Source organism: Aythya ferina, assembly GCF_964211825.1.
Source record: "Aythya ferina genome assembly, chromosome: 4".
Classification (NCBI taxonomy): Eukaryota; Metazoa; Chordata; class Aves; order Anseriformes; family Anatidae; genus Aythya; species Aythya ferina.
The window spans coordinates 11,253,498-11,272,014 of record NC_140300.1 but is presented as its reverse complement, the minus strand read 5'-3'; the positions used below and the strand labels follow the sequence as shown (position 1 = coordinate 11,272,014).

The following is an 18,517-nucleotide window of genomic DNA, read 5'->3' as shown; positions in this document are numbered from 1 at the left end:
TATATCTTCTGTTTACAGATACATAAAATCAAGCTTTCTAGATGCTTGTTTTCTTTTTCTTAGATGTTTATACCTGAAGAATTTTCTCCTTCCTCCCCATGGGACAATCTGTTCATGATAAACAAAATACTATTCTGAACTACGCCTCCACCTAAAACACCTGTCTACTGGAGTCTACCCTGCCTACAACATGAGACAAATTAGGGGAAAAATCTAGAGAACTAATAGGGATGATTCTCAATTACCTGGTCTGCTGTAATGCTGAGGAGAATGGGACGTTGGAGTGTAGCGACCATAACCCAGTGAGCCAGCAGAGCTAGGACTTGATGTCCTGTACTGTTTGAAAGATCTGTCATCTTGGTCGCCCTGAGAGGAAGACAGAAAATATTTCATTAGGGAAGATAAATCACTTCCAAAGCAGGCAGAATATGCCATTTCACATGTTTCTGTGCTGTGTAGATGGAACTTGATGCTATTGTAATGCTCCATGCAATCCCAATGAAACAAGGTGGCTTTCAGCTGTAAGCACCTCAACTGCAGTATGACCAAAGGAGCTCTGGAACGGCCAAGTTTCACAGAATGGTCATGTTCACAGGAAAGGCAACACATACATGAATTTAAAATGACAGTATCATTTGACAAGAACATAATACTGTAGACGTACTGTTTCAAGGCAGTATAATTTGTCAGTCTCTTCCACCTTATGTAAAAGTTTAACATACATGGGGGCAGGTGGAAGATGAGATCAGGTTAGCGTGATAGCACTATGGTCACTTTTTACCCACGTAGATGGCTGTAGAGTATAAGGGTCACAGACAACACAATATCAGCACTCGGCTTTACTGCATCACAGAAACTACTGTTATCTGCTATATAAATTGTCCCAGCACGCCATACTACAAGCAAAACATGGTCACTATTAGCTAGGTAATCTATAATACATACTCATATAAATAGCATTAGAATTAACACTGCAAAATTGTACAATATATAACCTATTTCCAAAACAGCCTTGACTTCAGCTACTTAAAATCATGTACACCCATGCAAAGTCCCTCACTTTCTATAGCTAGTTAAATTACAGTTGTAATTTGCCCAGTGTCTTAACAGTAAAAACATCCAGTAATGAATTAGATAAGGAAATGACTTTCTGTCAACTAGCTACAAGAGCAAATTCAATTTTCTTGTTTAAGACAAGTGAGAAATGGCTTCAGTTAACTTCAGATTAGAGCAAATCAATGTAACCTAAAGATTCTCCCTTATGGAAAGTGCTATTCCAAAAAGTGCTAACCCCCTCCTATTCCAGTAGGAGTGAGTGAAGAGCATGCCATCCCATAGCAGGTGTTCGCCACTTATCATGAATCCTGGGATATCTTTAGGCATCTGTAATTCCCACTAGATCACTCATCATTTAAACACACTGAAGGTCCTAATTGACCCCATCATAATTTTCCAGATTCCTATCAGGACAACTAAATTATATCTGTTCATTCATCTTTAGATTCTTCCTGCCTGAAGTTTCCAATTTGGCTGCTCTGGGACTATCCTTGACACTGGGGATGTACAATGTCATCTCAGTCACCACTTTCTCTCCTCTGGCCAAAGTGTCCTCTGTTCCTTCCATGTCACCCCATACTCAGTGACTGCATTTTCGAAAATATTGAAGATCAGTTTTGCATACTAGGAAATAGCATTATTGCTTAAATATCCATTTCAAAGTCAGAAATACCTGAGAAAAGGAGAGCAACAACTGGCACCTTCCCAAGCATGCAGCATTATACAGGCATTCTGCCACCAACTCCCCCATGCTCGGTTTGGAATGTTTCTCCATTTATGTAGCTATGTTATTTAATACTCATTCTAACCCAGTCAAAAAGAGTTATGCTGCAGTATAGCCACATCTCTGGAAAATCTTGGGATGATATTTTAATACCAAATGAGTGTTATCCAATGTTCTTTGAAGTTTTGGTTGTATGACACAGTGAACTTTTTTTTCTGATAAAACCCTCTCCAAAAAAACTGGTGACAAGTTTGCAGATGATGATACCTAAGCACCTGATCACAGACTCTTTAGAGGAAGACTGGAAACAGAAAAGCTGGATAACCTGGGATAACTTGTATGACATAGGTAACAGCAGCACTGACCTCCATACTAGTGCCACGTCTGCAATTTAACAGCATGACAACTAGCTCACTGATAGCTAATTGAAAGGAAATTATTGTAATCTTCCACAACACCAAGAGTTCATGTTGATTATTTCAGACCTTACCTTTTGTGTACTTTTGGTCTCTGTAATGAACAGTCAATCAAGTTCATGAAATCCAATATTAAATAAAACATGTTTTTATTTTTAATGTGTAAAATAAATTACATTTTGATTGGTTAAATTCTCTGTTTAACCAATATTCATGGTGAAAATTAATGAATTATAACTTTTAATGGAAATTGCCAGTTCTTCTCTACTACCAAAATTCTGCAACATAGTTCTCTTTACAGAAAATTGGAATAATGGAGAAATGAGCCAGGACTGTGATATTTGAGTTGATGTCTGGGAAGTTATGTGAAATGCTTTTGCTGCCTGTAATAAGGTGAAACAGTGACAGGCTTTTATCATTAATGTACATCAAGATACACTTAGAAGTTCAGGTATGTGCACAATTCAACAGTATATGTGTACAAACAATATAAATAGTTTAACTGGCTGTGGAATAAAAAGAAAAATAATAAATAAATACATAAATAAAAGAGAAAGCCATACCAAGCATTAATTCATATCAACTCATGCTGGCAGCTTTAAATGTTAAAATAAATCCTGTTTCCCAATGGAATTTATTCAGTAGAGCTTGTAGAAGTGACCACAATACAACCTTTATTTTGGAAAGCTGAAACATGGATGACAGTGGACATAGATGAATACAGATGACAATCCAGAAGCAGAGCACATATTCAACACAAGTAACACTGTTAAAAACAAATTATAAAACCCCATGCACTGCAGAGGCAGGAGGCAAACCCCACATTTCAGACGCTGCTGGTTATCAGTATGACCAGGTTTATGCATCACAAAATGGGTCAGAACAGGAGAACAAAGGCACTGGGGATTACCTCAGTAGGTGTTGGAGAGAGCAACTGAGGTGACTGCAAACAGCAACACACAACAAATTAGTGATACAAATTCATGCATGATGTTACTTGTGAGAAGAACTACTCTTAAAACATCAATATCCATGTATAACACATGATATAGTTAAGAAAAATAACTGTCAGGTAAATTAGAATATTTTTTTTCATTATTTTTCTTTGTTTTTAAACAACGTAAGAAGGAATAAGTTATAAAACCTTTCATAGACAGCTGTTGTTGATTTCATTACTACAAAATCCTGTGGCCTGGTGAGGCCAGACCTGTACCACAAAGTACTGTTAGTAGAAAACCCACATTTAAAGCAGCTGCCTGAAGTACTACCAAAATCTGGATTATAATTCTGTTGCTCAGAGCTAGCTGCTTTAAGGGAAACAAAAATATTTGTACTATTTTATTTTTAATTAAATGTCATGTAATTCAATTATTTAGTGTTCACTCATTTTCCTTTCAAAATTAGTAAGTTTTAAGCTTGATTATCTGAACACAACTCTACTGAAACTCCTGGAGCTGTACATATAGCCAGGATGCTGAAGTTTGAAAATCAGGATATTTTTTTTACCATGCTAAAATCAAGGATGTAAAATATTTAAAGCATCATGAAAATGTGCATGTTGGATTGAGAGTACAACCCCAAATGCTCTTCCTAGTCTAGGCATCTAGAAACCAGATCTTATTTTTTCTTTTTTAAGATATCACAGAGGTCTTAGTGACACAAATAGCTACATCAGCATAGACCTACCTAAGCAAACTCTAATCTAGTGCTACAAACACCGGGGAAAGAACAAATGCAACATGAAACTCAGTACATGCTTTAAAGCACGTCCATGAATGAAGGCAGAAAACTGGCTGGAAAGTCTGTGTTAAGACAGGTATCTTAATTGTTATTGGTAAGTAATATATCTAGCTTAAAGCTTGCTCAAATATATCTGTATGCTAGCAACCATGGCTGAAGGGGACATGCACTCCTGAGCCTCTTTGGAAGCAAGCAAGAAAACAGCTGTTTTGTAGGCAAGTACTGGGCTGCTGGTCCCAAGTGAACCAATGTATCTCCTACTGCCCCAAGTGAAAAGACCCTTTTTTATGATGTGGTCCTTTTTATCATCTACAAAGGTATTTATCTTCCAAAAAGAGCAATGACTCCAGCTGTCCCAATAAACTTTTACTATAGCAGGATAACCACTTAGCTATACATTAAAAGCAGCAATACCCTCTTTGCTTTTTTTTTTTTTTTTTAAAATTTATTTTATTTTATTTTTTTTAAGAGCTCAGCTGCAATTGCCTTCTAACCCACTCCTAAAATTTCAGTGCTGAGGTTTCCAAAGTTTGCAGGCACTGAATCCCAGCCAAAAATGGGCTACCACCAAATCAGTCAGTTTCACTGCACCTCTGAGTGGCTGTCCCACCTGTGGCATCTCCAGATTTTGAGTGAAAACCATGGGGGTCAGATCACACCAGGGGTCCAGACAAAGCCTCGTACCTAGCTCAGCCACACAGACACCTACTCTGGCAAAGGACTGAAACTGCAGCAAGTGGCCAAGGATCTGCTGAAAGTGGATGGGAGAAACTCCCTCCAGCAGCAGCATATATTTTTGGTAGGTGAGATGCTTTTATAACCATCTCCTTGACGCATGTGCAATGACTGAGTCTTCAGAGGAGCAGGGCAGAAAGTTGCAGAGCATATGCACCTCTGTCAAATCTAGATGTCACCTCTGAAAGGTCAGATGTGAATGGGCAGTTGAGGAAGGACACAAACATTAACAGCACCCACAAATTTTGACATAGAAAGGAAGTGTTTACACTGCATAGGTTCAGGGTGAGGCAGCAGCTTCCAGTTTTATGAATTCAGAAACCATTAAATACCATTTAAACTCTTTACCAGATATAACCTTAATTCTTTTAGCACTCGTTATAATGGAGCTACTGTGGTTCAGCATTGTATGGGGAGGATTTGGAAGTGAGTCTGCAAGAACTAATATGTACTGCACTTTGCCTGAGAGTAGCACTGGAGACTTCAGTGGTACTGATTAAGCATAAAAGGCAATGGTGATAGCAAGACTGGGGCTATTATAAATAGTACTACTATTATTTCTAGTATTTATTTCTATCCATCCATTTACACCTATAGAGAAAAAAAGACTTCCATTCTAGACAGCATATAACTTATTAACATACCTACTATACCTGAGAGCTTTAACTTGCAAAAAGCATCTAAAATTATAAAATAAATTAGAAATTGAAACAAAAGGAAGATATGATTAGGGAAGAAAAACAAACTTGTATGACAGGAGTTATACACAAATATGCTTCACACAAAAAAAAAAAAAAATAAAAAGGAAGAAGAAAGAATCAGAATTAATAAGATTATGTTAAATTAGATTTCATTACCACAAATTGTCTAACATTAGCTCTGCATATGAATAGATTGAAATGCATGTGTGACATGAGGATGAACTTTAGTAAGGGACAGTTGAAAGAAATTTGTGCATAGCAAAGTGATACCATTGTTGTGCTACCAAAATAACATAGTACACTTAAAAAAAATATCATGAAAGACATTTGGCTTTGCTTCTGATTTTTGCATTATAATTAGCAATGGCTCATGTTTCCTACCACATGCATGTAGAACTCCTCTCATAGAAAAACATATTTTAATTACATGTCATCTGTTTAAAAAATGATCACAGAAAGCAATTCTTTAATTTCCATGAGCTAAAAAGTGAAATGAAAGCCTCACTTGTATTTTTAGAAGGCTAAAATGCGTTGTGGGTGAATGCATGACATGACTCAACTAATTGAAGTTATAAAAGATATGTATTTTTTTAATTCTGCACATTTTAGTGTTCAGCAAATTTTAATGATGCACATTAAAATCTCAAATTTGTATTAAAAAAAATACCCATGTTTCAGTACCTCCCCGTAACTATGCCTGTCATCTGAAGAGTAACTGATATATGGAGAATAGGAGATCATATCTGGGCGGTCAATGTTATAGATGGCTTTATTTTTAGGAAGAGCAGCCAAATCCCTGTAGTCAAGAATTTCATCTCCAAGCTTTGCCTAAGAAAAGGAGGAAAGAAAGCAGTGAGAATAAGAAAGAATATGATCAGGATACAATCAGAAAAGGACAGATATATATAGATAGAAAAGTCATCATCATAATAATAGGCTTTTTCTTTGTGCAAATATAAGTATCTTATATTTACTACACAACACTAAATATTACTGTTGCTTTCTTATTATATACTGGTGCTTTCTCCTTTTCTTTTTCAATCACATTTAGCTAACAGGAGTAGCATGGCACAATTCCAGTTCCCTTGGTAATATCCCGCTTACTGTTAGCTGCACAAAGAGACATGTGGGACAGATATTGAAGTCTTTCTCAAGCAAAACACCCTTCATTTTAAAGTGGTTTTGGTGTGCAGGGTTCCCCTACCACAAGCAGTAGTGAATAATCAAATGTGTATTTCCAACATATACTCTCCAGACGCTGACAAACATTAGTCAGGTCTTTAATTTTTTCCATTCAGCTGTATCCCACAACTTCACCTCCTTTCCTGACTATTTCTAAGTAGTCCTTAATTACAGGTCACAAACCAGCAGATGATGGATTTGCACTGTGGTGGATTAGTTGGAAAATCACAGATGCCACTTAAATAAAGCTCATATACTTTCAGGAGACTCACACAACCAACAGAAGAAAAAAGCTTGCTCTTTCCCAGCTGTTTGACTCTTCATCCTCCTCTTGCTATCCTTATTCCAAAAGCGTGATTATCAAAAGCCACATTTTCACAGATTATCCTTAGGATAATGGTAGCTTGCAGTAAAACTGTATCCAGCATGTATGTACTAGGCTTGTAGATATGATGACAAGCCAGCCACGCTGAGAGGAGAGAAATGGGAAGCAAAATTGTCTAGTTCCTACCTCAGGCTTTATGGAATGATAAGTTCTTTGCTGGCAGCAAAATGATGACTGAATCACGCTTGTCTCTGAGAACTCACTGTTCTCAGTACAATCAGCTGTAAAACTGCAATAATGCTTTCCAAATGCAAAAGATATGAAAGTATCCAAGATTTATGTGTGCAGTGATTATCTCTTTTCTTACTATGAGATAATAAAAGTTCAACAGATTTTTCAGGAAAGTTTTCTTTTAGATTAATTATAAATACAGAAAAATTAGAAAGATTTAGATTAATTATAAATATAGAAGTTTGGCATGACAACTTTCATTTATCCCTTTCCCTAAAATAATGTATGAATTGTACATACATTAGCAACATGGAAAGGAAGAAGATTCTTCTTAACTAAGAAAATGGAATGAAGAGGTGGCAACCTCTAATGCAGGGACAGGTCATTCAAAGATCAGAAGCCTATCTGGCAGGTCTCTTCCAGGAAAAAAATGGGCAGAATTGTAGCTTACAAGGAAGACCAGGGAGGCTGTGATAATTTCTTTTTAAAGGTATTCAGGTTGTGCAGATTATTCTAGAGAAAACAAAAAAGTTCAAAATTGGGAATATGTGAATTACAGTAATTTTATCCCCTGTCTCTCTGTGTAGAAGTGCAATGTTGGATCCTCCCACAAAACTTCCAAAATATCAAGAGTAAAACTTACCTACTTACAAAATTCCTGTCACTCTAAATATCCAAATGTAAGCAAATTTGGATGAAAAAATGCCTTAGAGATACAGTTGCTTTCTAAACACTCCATTCTGCAAGCATTCAGCCTACATTTTCTATTTTATTTTTACCTACTTTCAAATACTTGAGTGGAATTTAAATATTCTAGAGATGGCTCAAATTACAGCTAAGAGGCTTTATTCCATTTCTTCAATAATCTAGTATTTTGGATTCTGTTAAAAACAAGTTTTAAGTTTAGAGTATCTTTTTCATTTGGACTATGTACTTCTACAATTGTATAATAGCAAATATGTTTCTGTATGAAAATATAATGTGATTTATATTCCCAGTATAAGAATGTACAACACATCTTTGTAACCTAAACTAAACCTGGTTAGATATATATTTATCTGGTTAGATATATCTTTGTAGGGATAAAGCTCCTAAATATCCTTAGAATTTAGCTAAGTGTAAATAAAGACTTCTATTCAAGCTCTATTTAATGGCATGACTTAGAAATTTATTGATTTTATTGATTTTTAAGTGGTATTCAGTGACTCTGAAGGAATGTCTGCACTGGAGTAAATTTCAGTCTGTAAATTTCAGCCCAGTCATCTCTGAAATTAATGAAAAGATGACTGTTAACTTCAAAGGGAATTAGTCTATGCCCTCTCTCAGTGCAAGAAGACGCCACAGTCTATTACCAAGAAAAGAAAAAAAAAAAAAAGATATACAGCTTTAGTAAATGGTCTGCATGAACCACACTCAGGTTTAGTTAAAACATGCTTTCTTAATCTTTCCCTAGCTGACCAGTAAACCACAACCCAGAAGCACATCACCCCTGAGATGGTTCAGAACAATCATGTCACTCAGACTTGATGCCTTTGAAAGAATAAGTACCACAGAATCATGGTTCCTAAGTTTTAACTGTTTCTCAAAACGCTCTTTTGTCAAACACAGTTCTTCAAAGAGTTCAACAGCTGTTAAGGTACAGTTTCAATAATTATTTTAATTACACACATGCATGTTATTGCTGATGGTGCCTGTTGTGCATGTGCTTTACACTCTGCTCTGCCTTCCCTCACCTCTGTTAGCATTATAAATTTGGTAGACAGCTGGGTCTTTTTCATGGGTTATTTTCTAATAATAATAATAATAAAAGCTTTTCCTGGGTTATTTTCTAGCTGAAGATAGTCTCAAATCTGACTGATCATATCTCTGTGTACCAACTAGCACCAAAGAGGAGACAGGAGGACAGGGCTGGAGAGGAACAGGACCATGTGTAAGAAGGACTTTCCTTTCAGTGGCAGCATAGATTTGGCTAAAACAGTCATGAAAGCACCCAAGACAAATTTTGAGCATGTCTGTATGTCATAAAAAACAGATGCAAAAGATAGCCGAAGGATCATTTGGATAACATATAAGTCCAAAAACATGTTTTTGATTCTTCTTAGTTTTCTGTTCCTAAAAGCTGAAATTGGATTTAATTGAACTCACAGCTTTCTGACAATTAAGCAGTCATATATGAGACAGATATAGCAAGAACTTGCACACCTCCGGGAAATCTCTTTTTTGTAATTGGCTCATATTTGCTTGAGAACTTTATTCTTTCATAGCCCCAGATGCCTCTAAAGGAGTATATTACAGTAACAAGCATTAGAGTTGTGTGCTAACTTAATGATATCCTTTGAAAAAAGCAGAAAAAGAAAATGGAGGTTTGTCCTTGACTGTTAACAGCCTATGAAGTACATTTAAAGTGATAATCACAGACACCAAGAAAGAGTACCATCTAATAAAAAAAAAAATCATTAAAAGTACATAAATCTTAGAAGAATGCTTATGATTTGTAAAAGCAATGGAGCAGCACATGGCTGAAGAGATGGAGACCATCTGGCCAAAGAAAATGTTTACGTGATAATAGTCTTTTACCACCATGAACTGTCTTCATAGCAGTCTTGGCAATGACATTTTTTTAAGTGGGAATATACCCTGGTATGCAAAAGCATGGAGTTTTACTGGAAGGAGAACTCAGAAGCACTTATGGCCTTTCAGATAAGGGGCAATTCCTACACTAGTAGCTCATATAAAGGGTATATTGCTTTCAAAATTATTTCTATTTGAAGAAAGAAGACAAGTTGGCTTCAAGGCACGGTTTCACTTGTCTCTGTGCAGTAAATAAGAGTCCTTAACTTTAGCATAGCAACCTCTTTGACAGTCAATCACATCTCCAGCAATTCCCTCTAGTACTATTCAGTGACAATGACTTACCTGTCTGAGGACAAAGAAATCTTGGAAAGAACAAAGAATAGTCCTGAGAATACTGAAGACCTCACAGAGATGTTTATACAGATGCCACAATTCTGGATTTTTTTTCACCTATTGCTTACCAAGTGGTAGCTTTGAGACTTTGCTCATGAACAATATCTACAGCAATTATTACAACTAAGGTACACCTGGTACTGAAAAAAATACTCAGCATAAGCTTTTATCATATTTGTGCAGTTATTTTAAACTCTCTGAGCTTTCCAGAGCTAGCACTTATTAGACCACAAACACATCAAAGGTCCTCTGAGGTTAGGGACTGGAATTTGTTGAGGCCTGAGTCCTGCAATCATACACAAGTGTTTTCATAAGCAATCAGAGGCAGCCTTAAAGGCTTGATTTAGACGTATAGTGTTCAAATCTAAGCTTGTAATCTACCTGTGGGCTGTACTGTTTACTTAAACTTTTCTTTTTAGAAAGTATTGTGGTATTTTGCTTGCTGTGGTACAAAACATTTCTGGTGGTAATGTAAGTGCTATAAATACACCACAAAAAATAACAAGAAACTGCCAGAAGTCTGTTATGGTAAAGGCAGTATTCAAACATTTTAAATATGAGTAAGTAAATTCCATTTTAGAGGAATCACCAACTATAGTGGTTTGGAGACATTAACTTTACATACATGTTAAACTGTAGGAGGAAGCATGGGCTTTTTTCCACATCTCACAGAATGCATTTCACAGTAAAATACTTACATAGATCACACGGCTTGGGGAACCTGATGTACTTGAAGCAGGTACAGAAATAATACTCTCAGAGGAAGTCCTTGTTTCCTATGGCAGGAGAAGAGATGTGAAACAGAAGAAATAGGGAGACAGGTCAGAGACATTTCTTTTAATTTAATTTTTACCACTTAAAAATGGCATATTATATTTAGCTAAAAATGTACAAGCACATCAAAAACTTGCAAAAAATGTGCTTAATCCAACTGATAAATTTGAAAATGCAAAATGATTTTACATACAACTTGCTCTCCCCTCTTCCTTTCAGAAGAGAATGGCCTGGGGCATTCCTAGGCTGCCAGGACAGCCTTTGGACACTATCAGAGACATTACAGGAGCACTGCATCTGGTGTCACAAGGTGATTTGTTTGCAATATTACTTATATTTGCAACTCTATGGTTGTAATGTCAAACCAATTCACGTTGCTACTGGAACGTGTCGTGGTAGTGTGTCATTCACTCAGAGCAAACAGCATGACATCCTCCAGAACATCCTGAATCAGATAACCAATAGCTTAGCTTTGCCCTCTCTGATTTTAAGAGATTTGTTTCAATATTCAGCTATTTTTTTTATGTTTTCAATCATTCTGGCATTCAGTGACAGATCATTATTGCTTTTGATAGATTCCTTTACGATGAAAAATATAATTACTGATAAATAACAAAAGGTTGTGAGAAACAATGATACTAACAATGAGTGAATAGATCTGACATTCTTAACTGAAGTTTAAACAAATCTTACTAAGAGTTTTATACCCTATTTTTACCCAGATATGTTAATGTATTGTAAAATATTTTTTCCCATCTATGGAGAAAACTGGCCCTGATTGGAAAAAATATGAATTTTGCCATTTGTTAAGAATGACTGTGATTTCCTATTTCACCAAATGCAGACAATTCTTATCTGGAGGTTACAATTGCTCAAAACCTTTTAGCATTATTAAGCTGTCAGGTCAAGGTAGCACCCTTCCTACTACTTGTCTTTTCTTGAAATATTTGCTAGCTTTTAGAAGCAATATGTAAATATACCTTATCTCAGAAGTGTCTGTATGGCAGGTACTAACACGACCTGAGGAAATGCCCATATTATTCAATTTGTTGACAGAGAACCATAAAATGAATATGTAACACAGCAATCTCTTACCAAGTAGAGAAACAATGATCACTTAATAACATAGCATTTACAGATAGGGGTGAAACATTATTTGTAATCATTAAATGTTTTCACATGGAACAGAAAACTCTTTAATTATGAAGTAGCAAGAAAGAATGGCTAAAAGTAAAAATTCTATAAATCATACAAATATATCTATATATTCTTCATCACTTTGATGAACTTTGACTTCTTCTGCCATTACCAGCTTTATCTCTTCTGTTTACTCATACTCCCCAAATTTTTCTTTTTGCTGTCACACTTTTTCACTTCTTCATCCCTTCCACTCCATCTCCAAGGTTTTGTAGTGTGCTGTTACTTACTCTTCCTACCTTTTTTACCTACTTTAGTTACATACTGTGCTTATATTGGTATAAATACATAGAGAGATGACTTTTTAAAAACAATACTCTTCACAGATTGACCAGAAGATTGCTCAACCAGTATATCCTATTCCCAGCTGTACTAGATATGCTGAAAAGTCCCTTACTACTCAATTTGAAAAAGCATCCTTTCTTCTTATTATTTCTTGTTTGTTTGTTTGTTTAATTAATGAATATAATGATGAGGAAAAAAAGAAAAACAAAACAAAACAAATCAGGAAAACCCCAAAGAAAAGGAAAAATGACTAGGCTTGGAAAAATTATTTGAGTTTCATTCTGTTTTTTATTTGTACTTAGGCAAGCCTCCCACTGACTTTCAGATTCAGTTATCTTTCTCTGCTGCGGAAGGGGCAGACTCCCAGCACTCAGGTGATATGTGTCATGAATGACATGTGTCAGCCTCTACACAATATATTACAAGCATACTTTCTTTTCCTTGGTGGGGTAGAGACCGCCAGTATGAACCCAGTACAATAGTATCCACTGTTTGTCTTTGAAGGAGACAAAAAAAGGACTACTACGCTTTCAATAAAGTACACTGGGTTTCAGTCCTGCAATTTCAGTTACTCAGTCAGAATAATATCCTTAGGAAGCCTGATAATAGAAGCTGCGTAATGCTATTAGACTGAATCAGCAGCACTTATTAAACTGAAATATTTTGACAATATACTTCTTTTTTTTTTTTTTTTAATACTGAAACACTACTTACTTGGTATTCAGAGCCCGCCACAGAATACCAGAGCAATCACTTCCTAACAAATGGGTACAAAAACTACAGCCAAGATCCTTCAGGGTAAGGCCCAAAAAAGATTTTTTCAAAACTGTAATTTAGTCAAAGTTGTACTTGCTAACACACCAGATTTGTAAACACTCTTTTTATAGTTGCTGCCTCCTGTTCTGACTTGTCCCATGTGACTTGTGTCCAAGCCTTCATGAATCAAAGCAAGGCTTTTTTGAACAGGATACCAAGGATACCACTTGGAGCATCAGAGAAAAGCAGAACCGAAAAGCTCCACAGTTGGCCTCTGCATTAAATGAGATAGCTGCATCTCAGTCCCACCACTTCAGAGAGATCATTTCCCCAGCTACAGATTAATTCTTCATTTCCTAAGGGCAGCTTATTCATCTGCTAACCTTGTAATTATTAAAGTTGCCAGAACAACCCCCTCTTCCCTTTGCACACAGACAGATGCACAAATCATCCAACTTAAGGAGGTACTTCAAGCCAGAGATTAAATTAAGTTGTGGCTGGCTTGCCAATATTTTACAAACAATAAAAAAGAAATTCCAAGGAGAATTGGTACTTTTTTTTTTTTTTTTTTGGTAAAAACAAATTAAGTGAACCTCCTCTGATCTTTTAAATGCTGAGCCACATAAAAAGAGAAAAGGTCATGCACTGATTACATCATAATCAGACAAGTTAAAAAATAACTTGATTTCTTTATATTTTCATATTTTTTCCTATTCAGCTTATATATATATATAACTCTTAAGTCAGGATTCTCCTTTAATCACTAGTAAAAGCAGAATAAAAAACACTACTTTAACCAACTAGATTTCTGTCATTAAAGTTTAAAATTCACTAATTTTAATAAAAAATTCCAAATCTTTCCCTTTACACCTACTCAAAAAAAAAAAAAAAAAAAAAAAAAAAAAAAAAAAAAGGATAGGGAATAAAATGTAAAAAGTGTAAAAATAAGGTATTTTTACCTTGTTTTTTTCTTCAGCCTTGGCAGCTTGTCTACAAACTGGATGCCAGATGGATGTACCTGGAGAGTAAGTTTAAAGTTTTGCTTAATTAAGTTATCAAATAAGAGGCTTTTATAAAATACAGCATGCTAACTGATTTGACTGCCATCACAATTTTGTAGATAGTTTCAAAGCTAAAAAATGACAACAGCTCAGTATCAGTAAAACTGGCCACATACATTTTAAAGACTTGATGCATTTTAGAAAGCTACATGGACTTCAATAAGTGAAATTAACATCAAAACCTGTGTCCTAAGAGGCATTATATGGGATCTCTGGAACTCCTCCAGCCTGACCTCCTGTTCACAGCAGGTCACATTTCAGAAAGCAGCTCAGGGCTGTGGCCAGTTGGGTTCTGACCATCTCCAAGGATGGAGATCCACAGTACTCCTGGACAACATTTTCCACTCTCATGGTAATTTTGTATTTCCTTATACGTACTCAGAATTTCCTGTTCTCTATTCTTGTAATAGGTTGGCCCAGGTCATATTAAGGAGAACCTAGTGATGGAATGGAATGTCACTGTGGCATTTAAAACTAGCTGAAAATCCAGTCTTTTTTTTTTTTTTTTCCCTAAATTCTTCATTGTACTGACCTTGCACTATGTGTTTGTGTCATATAAATTAAATATTAAAGAACTTCTTTAATTTAGGGGAATGTTCACCCTCAAGAAACAGAAAATACACAAATGAACCAATTCTATACTGCATATATGTGTTGAATAGAGGACTACAAACTCCAGAGATGTAAGTCAACAGAAGTGTGAAAAAGAAACTTAATGGTTTTGAATTTGTCAGAAAGAAAAAAAAATCTTTTAAGAGTTCAACATAACATTCAGTACTCATTGTGTTCAATGTTCAGAGGAGTGGAATATGTGTACTTATTTAAAATAAAGAATTACATTCAAATTTTAATAGCAAAAAGGAACTGATATGTTTATGTCAGGCTGACATAGGACAAGACACAAGCTAAAGCATTTCTCCACACATATAAATAATATCAGTGCACTACAAGTTCTTTCTGAGTAACTGGGAAGTTGAGAATTTCTGTTATAAAGGTTTAGTGTTTAGACTGGGTGGAGAGCACCAAGAGGATTTATAGGAAATGCTTTGTTTTCACAGCAATTTGATAATTTTCCAGCAGATAGTTTGATAGCAGTTTCACCAGTAGATTTTGGAAACAAGATAGAAACAGAAAGTCTATTTCCCAGAAGACAGATGGAGATCATCAGAATTCAATTCACAAGAATAATCCAGATGAACCCAGACTCAAACAGTAAAAGATTATCTGCAAGTCCAGACTGGATAAATTAAGTTTAATAAGTTACTGAAGTTTTCTAGGGACTGAACCACTAAGAAATGGTTTTATAGCACCTTCAAATTCAGTGCTAATTTATGCTCCAATTATGAATGGGTCTGAGATCACCAACTGAAAGAGTTTGTCTCAAATGGCACATAATTTGATGTAAATCTTCCAAGTGGTTCTAAATAGTAATTAGATCAATTTTTTTGAATTACTTACTCCTGTCTGTGGTCACATGAAATAGGCTAGGGAACTTTTCATATAGAACAAAAAGTCATTTCACCCAAAAGTCATCTGCTGGATCTACTGAAGACTCAATTTCTGCTAAGGCACATGCTTAAAGTTCTTAAGGGAACTTTATGTGTGTTTATTAAGAGGACAAAGAACATGTTATAAACCCCTAGGATTTTTTTAATTATCTAACTCATCAGGTCAGGCAGTTCAAATAACTAATCACAGATCTTTCACAAAGTTAACACTTAACAAAGTTAAGTTTTTCATTTAAGTTTCTAATGGAAACTCCTTTTTACATGAAGTAATAAAGTGTATGATAACAAGTTGGTAGGAATGTTTCATGTATCAGGAAATAAAGTGAGTAAGATGGGTCTAAGTTAGTAGGACAAGAGCATAGTTTTTTAGCTATTGAACTGTAAATCTGGACAGAAATTAATATCAATCCTTACAACAAACTAAACTTAAAAAGATTCACTGCAAGGCAATTTCAGATGGTTTGAAATCTAGAAACAAATCTGCAGTTTGGTATCTTTTTTTAAAAGTATTGATTTCCCAGGGGATTTTAGCATTGCTAAGCTACTTTGCAATTGGAAAAACCACAGCATTTTCTGGCTCCTGAGAGAGAATGCATGAGCACAGACAAGGATCATTATGTCCTTTAACGAGATAGTTCTTGTTGTAAACCAAAGTGACAATAAAATTGTAATTTTGAATAACATACTAAATTATAATTAGATCTTACTGAGACCACTGTTTTGTTTTAAAGTCAAACTTTTCCAGCTTAAAGAATGATTTCTAAGTACACTTCTAGAAAACTGTGGACAATTGCATAAGTTGTAATGCAATGGGCAAGGATGTGATTTTGGAATAATACACCAACCTTGCAGTTCCCACATCCTACTGAGCTTCTCTTTTCTATTTTGTTTCGAAAACATAGGCCCTGTCAAAAATGCAGGCAAAAGCCTTCATTTTCTCTGGTGACTGACCCTCTATTTAACTGTGTACACAGCTTTTCTCTTTGATCAATTTAGTATAGCCAAAATTTGCTACTTCTGAAATGCAGATTTTAGCTTATATCTATGTTTATTATTATTATTATTATTGAATAAATTACAGACCAAGTCTTTCCTATTACCGCTGAAATTCCCTGACAAGAAACACTGAATTTCTTCTGTGGAAGCTCCTGGCTGTCTCCAGTACAGGCACTGTCTGGTATAGGCTTCAGATCCATGGCATCATCATCACCATTCTCAGAGGTTACCCTGAGAATGTCAGGCCTGACTAAGAATTCAGGTAAGGTTCTATAGGCTTTCTCCTTGTATGTAAATGAACAGTGGGTGCAGAATTGGTGTTACATCTTCAATGGTAGCTTTAAGAAACCTAGTGTCCTGCATGTATGTTAACTTTTATGTGGAAGTCTTATCACTGCAGAAAAGTCACATTTTCTAGTAAATGGAAAGGTTCATAATCTTCACTGTCAAGCACTTCCATCTGCATGAAAAAAAACCAACCTGCTACCACTCATTCTTCCTGTGATTGCCACTTGCCCTGTGATTTAAATCAAGAGAGAAGTAACAGTGAATAAGAATAAATAAGTTTTCCTGCTGTTTCTTTTGCTTTTCCTTAGCCTACATGTTGCATTCTCCACTTTCTTTGGTAGTTATGAAGAATATGCACAATACAGCTCAGCCATGTGAGCATGCTGCCTAATATAACTGTTGTTTTTTTGTTGTTGTTGTTTGTTTGTTTTTGTTGTTGTTGTTTGCTTGCTTGTTTTTTGTTTGTTTGTTTTTACCTTGAAGATACATTTCTTCTCCTTCTGCAAACATCTGACTGCACCTGACACATCGTGCGCAAGTTGGGTGATAATGTTTTTCTCCCGCCTGTTTGGGAAAAAAAAATGTACAATTGAGTAAGTATACTGACCGGTTTTGTAGCTTCATTATGAGAAGGGCTTTCTTCACAATCTAGAATGTTTAATTACAGTAAATTAGTTAATAGAGTTAATTAGTTCAACAGTATTCTAAAGTCTTAATGCTTATTTTTGATTTTTGGTTACAGACACTTCATAAAATGAAATTGTGGTTTTCCCTAAAATAAATAAATAAATAAAAATAAATAAAAGTTAACATGCACTAGTTAGGTTTGTGAATTTATGAAACAGAAACACTTCAATATAGAGAACACTTTTTCCTGTGAATAATCATACTTTGTACCAAATGCAAGGTAGCTTAGGATTTACCTGCACAAGGCAGGTGGGAGGTCATGGATTGAGCATGGATTTGCAATTCACTGTATGCTCCTCACAACCCCCCTACACTCTTAATGCTTATCAAGAACCATCTTGCGCAACGAATGTTTGTATCTGCTTTGAAAGTGAAGTGTCTTGCAGGTAACGGGTACTGAAGTTGATCCATGAGAGTTGATCCAGAGCTTACACTTCCAGATACTATGCACTAACTTCCTCACACAGATAAACCAGGAGTTTTGCCAAGTAATCTTTGTAATTTAATACCACTGTTTTCATTTATTGGAATGAGAACAGAAAATTGCTTAGAAAAGTTTAGTAGGCCATCAATTTTCATAAGTTTCAATTTCCAGTTATTTTACAACCCCATTAATTTCAACTGTTTCACCACTCACTTCAGTGTGTTTTTCAAGAGGGGACACAGAACAAAAGAAAGAAAAAAGAAAAGAAAAAATCCACACACACACACACAAAACAACAACAACAAAAAAAAACCAAACCAAACCAAAACAAAACAACAAAAAACAACAACAACAACAAAACAGGAACAAGAGATTTATGCAGCACACTTTTTGGTAGCTTGGTAACTTTTTTGCCAAAAAAAGCTTGGTAGCTTTGTTAACTTTTTGGCCAAAATTCAGTTCTA

The 18,517-nt window shown here is 35.5% G+C and overlaps 1 protein-coding gene across 20 annotated transcripts in view; it reads right to left on the bottom strand.

Annotated features, from left to right (window-relative positions):
• Positions 1-18,517, bottom strand: part of ABLIM2 (actin binding LIM protein family member 2) — a 147,666-nt gene that overhangs the window by 41,232 nt on the left and 87,917 nt on the right. For 8 of the 20 annotated variants that reach the window (XM_084517056.1, XM_084517043.1, XM_084517062.1 and 5 more), the window contains exons 7-12: positions 17,419-17,506; positions 14,049-14,107; positions 10,776-10,853; positions 6,054-6,200; positions 3,107-3,139; positions 246-366 (exon numbers count right to left, since the gene is read on the bottom strand). In XM_084517056.1, the coding sequence (XP_084373182.1) occupies positions 246-366; positions 3,107-3,139; positions 6,054-6,200; positions 10,776-10,853; positions 14,049-14,107; positions 17,419-17,506 (526 nt within the window). The remainder of the gene's footprint in view (positions 1-245; positions 367-3,106; positions 3,140-6,053; positions 6,201-10,775; positions 10,854-14,048; positions 14,108-17,418; positions 17,507-18,517) is intronic. The other 12 variants (XM_084517054.1, XM_084517045.1, XM_084517061.1 and 9 more) reach the window with 2 other exon arrangements.